This window comes from Spinacia oleracea, chromosome 2 (genome assembly GCF_020520425.1).
Source record: "Spinacia oleracea cultivar Varoflay chromosome 2, BTI_SOV_V1, whole genome shotgun sequence".
In the NCBI taxonomy this organism is placed as follows: domain Eukaryota; kingdom Viridiplantae; phylum Streptophyta; class Magnoliopsida; order Caryophyllales; family Amaranthaceae; genus Spinacia; species Spinacia oleracea.
Genome location: NC_079488.1, coordinates 106,082,497 through 106,092,484, shown reverse-complemented (window position 1 = coordinate 106,092,484; position 9,988 = coordinate 106,082,497). Strand labels below are relative to the sequence as shown.

The following is a 9,988-nucleotide window of genomic DNA, read 5'->3' as shown; positions in this document are numbered from 1 at the left end:
GTAGCAAATGTAGGGCATCTAGTTAGTGACACTATGGGTATTGAACCTTGTAATAGCTCCCATTTACTGTCCATTTTAGATAGTGATTACTTAGGAGAACTCCTCGTGCGGAGGGGCTCCTAAGATACTTTTCTCCTTACCTTTAAAAAAAAAAAAAAATATATATATATATATACGGAGTATGTATTTTTATACATGGTGCAACTACGATTCTTTCATTACACGACTCTCTTCCTAATTACCCCCAAACAAAGCCTACCAACCTTCAAAAGCCCAAAAAAAAAGAAAGTAAAACACACACACCGTTTCCTTTCACGCAACTTTCATTTCTCTCTCTTTCCAAATTTATCATCAATTTTTTCTTCTCTGATCATCCATTTCTCATCCTGTTGAATTCTTCGTCGTCTGATTGTGTGTATATATTAAGGAGTAATTTGAATTTGATAATATTTTTATGTGATTATAATTCTATAATTAGAAAGTGAGGAAAAACAAGTTTGTTTTAAGAAAAAGTGATTGAAAGTATGGCGTCGATGTCAGAAATGAAGGAACCATCGCCGGATAATATGGCGGTTACCGGCGTTGCGATAACTTTTCCGATTAATGATTTTCCGTCTTCTCCGACTTCTTCTCCGTCTAAACTTCCTCGGAGACTTCGTCGCCGACTTTCAGAGTGTCGAAATACTCCGACTGCTGAAGAAATCGACGCTAAGCTTAAAGAGGCCGATCTTCGCCGTCAGGTTTTTTGCATAACTTTATCTCTCTCTCTTGATTTTGATGGTGGAATTGTTGAATTTCACTGGAAAACAGTGTTTTTATGTTGTAATAGTGATATTTTGTTGATTATGTTAGGGTTTAATTGGTGTTGTTTGTTGGTAGAAACATCCTCATTTTTTTTGCGTTGAATGTGGAATTTCAGTATTTTAGTGAAAATCAGTGTCATTATTTTCAGTTATTGTGATTTATATGGGAATAATTAGGGGTTAGTTTCTGTGTTTAGTGATGTGTTTCTCTGTTTTTTGTGTTTGATTAATAAATTTTTGTATTTTGTTGAATAGAAATGTGATTTATTATTAGTAACAGTGATCATTGGTAATATTAAGAATTTTTTGGGTTAACTTTTGGGGATTAATTGTTTGATTGGTTATGTGCGGAAATAATTGTTACAGTAATATTTTGATAGTGTGTGATATTAAGAATTTTTTGGGGGTAATTGATTAATTGTTTGATTGGTTAAGTGCTGAAAGAATTAAGTTTGTACTGTGATTTTTTTTTTTGGGGTGTGAAACAGTGATTTAAAGGCATCAAATTTTGATTGGAAATTGAAATGTGAAGTTTTTATTTTCTTAGTAAATAACTAAAGTATACAATTGGATAGTTTCTTTTTCTTTTTGCCTTCGGTTTTCTAGTAATTTTTTTTCTTTCTTTACTTCTTGCTTTGTTTCAGAATTGATTATTAAAGACAACGTCTTGTTGTGTTTCTTCATTGGCCTTTTCAATTTTTTGTAAAAGATGAAGGAGAACTATTGATGTTTACTTATTTCCTAAAAAACTGTCTATAATTGGAATTTGGGTTTTATTTGTGATAGTTTGTTGAAGAGTTACAGAGTACTATGTTTAGAAGCCTCCCCACTGAGCCAGTAGTGCATTCTTGACTGAAGCGTGTTATGCGATTTAGCCCTTGTGTGATTGCATTTACACATGTTGATCGTGTTTTTGATAGTCTCAGTTTACTTGAGTTCGTTTTCCTTGGGGTGTTGTATGAACTTCATGGTTTCTGTGATGACAGCAATTTCATGAATTTTTATCGAGCAAAGCAAGGCCAAAGCAGAGGAGTCCATCATGGTCACCTTCGCAAGAATTGGATCTTGGTCAGAGACTTGAAGCTAAGCTTAATGCAGCCGAGCAAAAAAGGTATATGTTTATTACGCGATTTTCACCTTTTGACTTTTTTCCCTAATATTTTAAAGCTATTTTGTATGTTGGAACTTGGAAGCAAATTTCTATTCCTTCTTCAGAAGAGAAAATGGTGTTTCCTTTGGTGATCATAATCAGTTAAATCTGTTATGAAAATCTTGGATGACTAATTGACTATGAGTTAACTGAAACAATTTTAGATACAGTGGAAATTATGTGGCATGTCTTAAGATCATTTCATGGTGGTTCAGGTTGAGCATTCTGTCAAAGGCTCAAACGCGCTTGGCCAGGTTGGATGAGTTGCGACAAGCAGCTAAAAGTGAGGTAAAAATGCGCGCTGAGAAAGAACGTGGTGAATTGGGTGTGAAAGTGGAATCACGGGTTCAGCAAGCAGAGGCCAACAGAATGCTTATCCTGAAATCCCGTAGGCAACGGAAAGCTGCAAGAAAAGAGCGGACAGCTCAATCGCTTACGCGTAGGATGATACAGGAAAGTAAATATAAAGAGTGTGTACGTGCAGCTATTCACCATAAACGTGCTGCCGCAGAGAGGAAAAGACAAGGATTACTGGAAAAGACAAGTTCAAAGGCACATGCAAGGTTGGTGCGAGTGCAAAGAGCGGCTAATTATGTTTACAGTCAGCGGGAAATGGAGAGAATAAAGAAAAGGCAGGAGCTGGATGATCGGTTGCAAAGGGTATGTATATTATGTACTACTGAATGTAATTGCAAAATAAATCTTTCCCATTGGAAGTAATAGTTATGTTGACCTCCATCCCCCATATAGAAGAATTTAACATGATTTCACCAAAATAAACTATAATTCTTTTGTGAACGTTGTCTTTCCTCAACCATTCAATATAATTTATTAGATGGATTATTTGGGAATCCAGTTATAATTGACTACAATTTTAGGAAAGCAAGTTATGTTTTTTTAATATCCAACCATGTTTTGAGCCCTCTTGTTTTGATCTGATTTCTGCTGATTTCTCGACCAGATTGATGTTTCTTATGAAATTAGACAGTTTGTAATCAATTCATTTGGTCGGTGACAGGCCAGAAGACAACGAGCAGAACTTTTGAGGCAGAGAAAGAGTTTAACTGGTTCTCCTCACGTCAATTGTAGTGTCACGCATGACAAGGCTCTGAATCTTGCAAGAAGATTATCAAGGTGGAGATTATATATAAATGTTGTAGTTATTTGTTATGGATTGATATGCTCACTCTTGATATCAGTTGTATATATCACATTGTCTGCATTGCGTGAATTGAGGGTTAGTAATACTTATAAATTAAAAACTCCATGGCAAAGCTCAATCATGGCACCTCACTCTAAAAGTTGTAGCCGCTGTGTTAGGCAATTATTGGAGCCAAAACTAAAAACAAATATCTGATGACAATTTTTGCTTGGAAAACCGAGTGAGCACGTACCTATTACATTCTTCTCCCAAGTGCGGTTGTGTTTTTTGAACTTGTGATGCAGTGGCAAATCATTATTTTCAGTACTCCTCTTCTGCCAATTTCTGACTAATTTTATGCTATGGGGTTGCTTGTAGATGCTGGAGACGGTTTGTGAAGTTCAGAGGAACTACTCTTTCTTTAGCAAAAGATTTTGCGCGTTTGAATATCAATGAGAAATCAGTCAAGTCGATGCCTTTCGAGCAGCTTGCAGTGCAGATTGAGTCAGATGCAAGTTTGAAGGTTGTGAAATCTTTGGTTGATCGGCTTGAAGTCCGTCTCAGGGGCCGACAGGGAATCAGTGGTTCCTCTGGGCTAGAAAATATTGATCATCTGCTGAAGCGTGTCGCTAGTCCAATACGCAGGCGCAATGGAAGCCATGCATCCAGGACTAGAGGGCAAAAGAGGGCTGTGTCTGGGGGAGAGGGAACTAAGAGCCCCCGTAAATTGTCAAGATATGCTGTGAGAATTGTTCTCTGTGCCTATATGATATTGGGACACCCAGATGCTGTCCTCAGTGGTAAAGGTGGACATGAGACAGCCCTTGCCGAGACTGCTGTGAAGTTTATACAGGAGTTTGAGTTATTGATCAGGATAATATTAGAAGGTTGCTGTTTGAAATCAACATCAGGAAATAATCGTACAACTTTCAGATCACAGCTAGAGACATTTGATAAAGCATGGTGCTCGTATTTATATTCCTTTGTGGTATGGAAGGTCAAGGATGCTAGACTACTGGAGGATGATTTGGTGAGGGCTGCTTGCCAGATGGAGCTCTCTATGATGCATACTTGTAAATTAACACCCGAGGGAGACAATAGTGGTCTTACCCATGACATGAAGGCTATTCAGAAGCAGGTGAGGAATTAGCAGGTCTTCTACTTCATATATTTCGTACTATACAATTCAATATTTATTTAATGTTTCCTGTAAATCGCATGCATGATCTAGGTGATGGAAGATCAGATACTTCTTAAGGCAAAAGTGCAGGATCTGAGTGGCGATGCTGGCATCATACGCATGGAGAATGCTATTTCTGATACGCGAACAAAATTCTTTGAGTCGAAGGAGTCTAGAAGTCCATTTACACCCCCAGTTGCTCATATTTCATCTCCCGGTTATTCTAGTTCATCTGACAGCTCTCCATCTTCAGTCTCTGGCGAAGCAAACAGCAGTTCTGGGGGCAGAGAAAGACCAAGCATTGTGGCACGGGCTTTGTTCAAGGAAGATGATACAACTGCAAGCCAAGCAGTGCTTTCATCTTTACAAGAAGCACATGGTGCAGATGTACAACTAAGTAGTAACAAAATGCCAATCACAGAGAATGAACTCTTGGTAAATGAGATAGTCCATGAACATTGTCATGGTTTCGCCGACAAGCTCTACATGGATGATGAAGCTGACAACGGTTTTAAGGTGTGTGTCCATGGTGCATTTGTGATTTTTGTTCATGTATCCTTTTAAACCATTTGGTGGATGCATTAGTCGTGTGCTTATATTTGTGTTTGTTCACATGTGAAGTCTTGAACCCGTCATTTGTTCTTGCAGGTGAAAATTAAAGAGACAATGGAGAAAGCCTTTTGGGATGGTATCATGGAATCTATGAACCAGGAGCAACCTGACTTCAGTTGGGTTCTTAAACTTATGACAGAAGTTAGGGATGAACTGTGCGAGATGTCTCCCGGTCGCTGGCGACATGAGATTATTGATACGATTGATATAGATATTCTGTCACAGGTAATTTAATTTTCCATACTACTTCATAGACTTATCATTTATCATAGGAACAATGCTATCTATTATCACATAACTTACTATTGTATGCCTGTTGTTGACTGTCTTTCGTTTTCTCAGGTTTTAGCAGGTGGAACATTGGACATGAATTACCTGGGAAAATTACTGGAATATGCACTGACCACTTTGCAAAAGCTGTCAGCCCCAGTAAATGATGATGAGATGAAGGCTGCTCACCTAAACATGTTGAAAGAACTGAGTGAGGTCTCGCATTCTGGAGATAATACGAGATCTTCATATGCCATAGCAGTTATCAAGGGTCTTCGTTTTGTCTTAAATGAGATACAGGTGTGTAGCTCTTTCTGTATGGTGTCTGTCTTTAGATTCTTTGTTGATGTAATGATGTGGCTAGTTCAGTTAATTGATTTTACTTACAACGCTCGTGTTGTATTTTTTTTATTTTTTTTATATATTTATATATTTATTTTGCAGAAACTGAAGAGAGAGATAAGCAGAGCACGTATCAGAATGATTGAGCCAATGATACAAGGGCCTGCTGGATTGGACTATTTACAAAAAGCTTTTTCAAATCGATATGGACCACCTTCCGATGCCTCTTCTTGTTTACCATTGACAAAGAGTTGGCTAGCTTTGTCAAACACTAATGTGGAGCGGGAGTGGGATGAATACCTGGATTCACTGTCAACATTGCCAGACACCCAGGCGACATCTTCCCAGGGGATGCCACAAACTACTCTTCGTACGGGAGGAAGTGTTTCAGTGATGTCGAGGACACGCTCATTGGGACCCACAACAACTGGTATGATGCTGGAAACAGTTTCATAAACAACTATCAAGTATTAAATCGAATTAGGAATTGTTTCTCGTTGCTAAAAAACAACACATTGATGATTGGGTCAAAAATCATTGTTTTATTTTGTGTCACTTCCGTTGTTGATAAGCTATTCTCGAGTTTCTAAATTGAAAAATCGGTTTCTTTTCAACTTATGTTTAATTTACATACTTTTCAGGTAAAGAGCAGCCAGAATGCAGAGGAGAAAGGACAGATTTGTTTCTCAGGGTAGGTCTGTTGAAGTTGGTGAGTGAGATTGAAGGGCTGGTACAAGAGGCTGTGCCTGAAACTCTGAAACTGAACACATCTAGATTAAGAGAAATTCAGTCTCAATTGCAGAAGATCATTGTTATTTCCACAAGGTTTGTGTAGCTTCTCTCCCTTATCTATCTATGTAGCATATAAATATTTGGTGGTGGTAAATAATAAAATATCCATCCCACTGTTACCTGATTCGCTAGTATGAGACTGGATACGGGTTCGTAGTTCGCTATCTAATTTGCCAAATTAGATCAAAATTGTACCATTTTTTCATGTTATAATTCGCCTTTTTCGATTCGCAATTTGGGGGGGTGATTAGAGAATTGAGTAACACTGATCCATCCACTCCCTCACTCACTCACTTTCTCATTGCAGTATGCTGGTTCTCCGGCAAGCTCTTCTTAGTGAACACTTGGTAACAAACCCGTCAGACATGGAAATTGTGATCTCTAAATCTGCCAAACAGCTTTCAGAGGTACTCAATAAGGTTGAAGACGTTGGTATTCCCGACATTGTCGAAGCGATTATTGGACTCTCAGATGATGTTAACCATGTTATCAACTTAGAAAAGCTGCGAGCAAGGACGGGGATGGTGGAAAACATGCTCTCAAAGAGCTTGAAATCCGGGGACGCGATATTTACGCATGTTTCCCGAGCTGTTTACTTGGCTGTAAGAGCCGCCGTGCTTGGCGGCACCGGAAGCAAGGGTAAGCAACTAGTGGAGATGGCTCTTCGGCGTGTTGGAGCGGCTTTTCTTTGTGAAAAGGTAGTGGTAGTTGCTGAGTTTCTTATTGTTGTGGCAAATGTGTCTGCCAATGTACATGGACCATGGTATGAGCAACTGCTGAAGAATTTGTAATTTGTTGTTCGTTGGGGATTGCTTTTTAAACACATTCCCAAAATTGATTGTACATAATGTAAATGTTGTATTGACCTAAATGGTATTATGTGTAGTAACTAGTAAGGCAGTAGTAGTTTAGTTAATTTATCAATGGACTGATGCTCTGTAAATTGTATTGTAAATAACTTATGGTATTTGGGAGTGTAAATAAATTATGTTCCTGTTGTTCCCGTTATGCTCCGGTCTAACTTCATTCGTACCAAACATAAGTATCTGTAATCCTATAGCAATATAATTCTGAATCACAATTACAATTTGTTTCTCCTTTTCGAAGTAAAGGTCACATTATGCATAGCATTTAAGGTTTTGTCCAAAATTTCTGGTCAATCTAAGTCAAATGGTTGAAATGAGGGGTGTCATCTGGGTATCCTTGATTTTTCTTATTGTGGTTCATTGGGTGTATTTTTTTCTTTTCTGAGAAGCTAGTTAGTTTGGTGGTTATATTTGTTTGTAATGATTCGTTGGTGGTTTTCTAAGGGTTTAATTGGCCAAAATCTCATGATTTTAGCAAATGGGGATGCCCTTGTTATTTGTAAACTTTCTTCATACATTCTGAGAAATTAATGTGTAATGTTGTGTTGTAAATTCAGGATACCCTTTAGTTCACTTCATTTATGAGTTAAATTGGCCTAAAATTCATGTGTTTTTCGCCAGAGTAGTTTTTATTCCATATAATTGGTGTTTCAGTAAATAAGATTTGAGAGATCCTGGAAAGTTTGGTAACAGAATATTTGTTACTTAAACTAGATTTGGACCTGTGCAACGCACATATGAGATTAAATTTTTTTACGGAGTATAATTAATTACTCGTAAATAATAATTTATAAATAGAAAATATATTTTAAGTAAATAAAATTGATTTATATTCTCTATGTGTGTTTGAGAAAATATAAGGTACAAATTAAAAATAACGACGTAGTAAAATTTAGAATTTTTGTAAAACATAATTAGTTAAAATTAACCACTTAAGCATGGTGTTATACTACTTACGTAAAATACAAATTTTAAACTTGTTATTTTTCATCTTATTTTCATTTTTCCGAGGAGAAATTGAAGAGAAATTATGTTATAAAAAAATAAGTTAAGTTTAAAAAAGAATATGAATTACATGATTTCATCTCGAAAAGAATCTTTTTCAAGATTGTCATGGTAGAAAATTCTCTGACAACGATTTTACGGAGTATTAAAGAATCAAACGTCATAACAATATATAGTTTTAAAATGATGTACACGTACGTGAAACATGTACATTATGTAGCGCTATTACTCTAATATATACTCGCTCATATCCATGAAAATTTTCCTATTTAATATTCATGCGGCCGTATTTAATATTGAGTGTTAAAGAGGGGTATGAAGTGGAAAAGGTTGAATAAATGTATGAATTAAATGGTGAATAATAAAATGAAAAATTGTAAATAAAATAAAATTATGCATGGATGAAAGATGGGGTGACACATGTCATCTAATCATCTATGGTTATCCTTTTTAAATACTAGGTATAGATTATTGCTCCTTAGAATTTAGTGGTGCAACTTTTGGAACCGATTGAGAAGAAAACTCAGGCTCGTGTAGTTTCTTTCGTTTATCATTGTCTTCTTACAGCTATTCCAAATCTCGAGCATTTAGCCTGACCTTCTTCGAGAGCTTCTACTGTTTGAAGGAATGACAGTAACGACACTGTCATCATTGATTACTGATGTGGTTACTTTGGGGTCTGGGGTGTGTAATGAAGTTTTAAAGTGTGAGGAATATAACCAATTAGTTCATGCATAGTTTGTTTGTTGGCTTATTAGCTTTTCATGTTATGACTAACTTCAAGTCTAATCAGTTGCTTAAATTCTAATGTTAGCTTTGCTGATTTGTATTCTGAAGTTGTTCGATCTATAATCTTTGCTGCTGAACTTAGTTACTTCATCAAAGGTAATTGACTTTCAAAGTTTTTCAGTCCTATCTATGTTTCTCAATTATTTTGATTGATTGATTTGCCATTCAAAAAACTTGTTAATATAAGTTTTTGATATAGGGTTGAGGTCACTATAGTATTTCTGTTGTTGGTTTGTTGCTAGGTTTTGATTATATGCGGAACATTTTATTTTAGTTCTACACTTGGTTTGTTTAATGAACAAGTGAATATTTTTATGCGTGCCACATCTTTGAGGGTGAGGCCGACTTAATTGATGACATGTTGCATCTTGGTGAAGTGAGATCGAGTCATTTTCTTCATTTTAATTTAAGTAGAAGAGTATTGTTGCTGCTTTTGAAGTTACCATCATTATTTGTTTTCTAGATTGTTATATGGTGATATGGTAGGGTTGTTTGCTGTAGTTTGAAGTGAGGGTTTCAGTTGTATACAGAAACAGAACCCCTTTCGTCTCCTTATGAAGGTGGTTTTGGTATGTGAAAAATCAAATAGTAGGAAGATGCTAACTGTTGTTTAATTTGTTTTGACAATAATGCAGAGAAGACGGGTTTTGTTTTCTTTTGGGTCATTGTTGGTGCATTCTTTATCATGCACATCTGTGTAGGGTGTCTCACTCCAGGGATTAGGAGTTGGCGTTTTATTCGGAGGACCTCCCTTGTTTGTGATGGCTTTGAGTTGCGTTGCGACTATCTTCATACCTTTGGTGTGCACATTGGATGGGAGTTTGACGGATGAGATGTCAGACAAACATTCACTCGGAGTAACGGTGTGCTTCATGCTGGACTTTTTCTGCCTGCATATGGCCGTCCTATATGTGACCGGGCGCATTCACACTTTATGGACTAATTTTACCGTCAATTTAAACCCAACAAAGCTCATCAATACCTAGTATTTAAAAAAGAAGACCATGGATTATTAGGTGACATGTGTCATCCCATCTT

General features: G+C 36.8%; 1 protein-coding gene across 1 annotated transcript; it reads left to right on the top strand.

Annotated features, from left to right (window-relative positions):
• Nucleotides 1-242: 242 nt before the first annotated feature.
• LOC110785495 (uncharacterized) lies at nucleotides 243-7,298 on the top strand. Its single transcript, XM_056837674.1, has 11 exons — nucleotides 243-740; nucleotides 1,790-1,914; nucleotides 2,169-2,613; nucleotides 2,972-3,087; nucleotides 3,473-4,232; nucleotides 4,326-4,790; nucleotides 4,923-5,111; nucleotides 5,229-5,456; nucleotides 5,601-5,928; nucleotides 6,140-6,323; nucleotides 6,598-7,298. The coding sequence occupies exons 1-11, from the start codon at nucleotides 525-527 to the stop codon at nucleotides 7,079-7,081; spliced, it is 3,540 nt and encodes a 1,179-aa protein (XP_056693652.1). The 5' UTR covers nucleotides 243-524; the 3' UTR covers nucleotides 7,082-7,298.
• The last annotated feature ends 2,690 nt before the right edge of the window (nucleotides 7,299-9,988 follow it).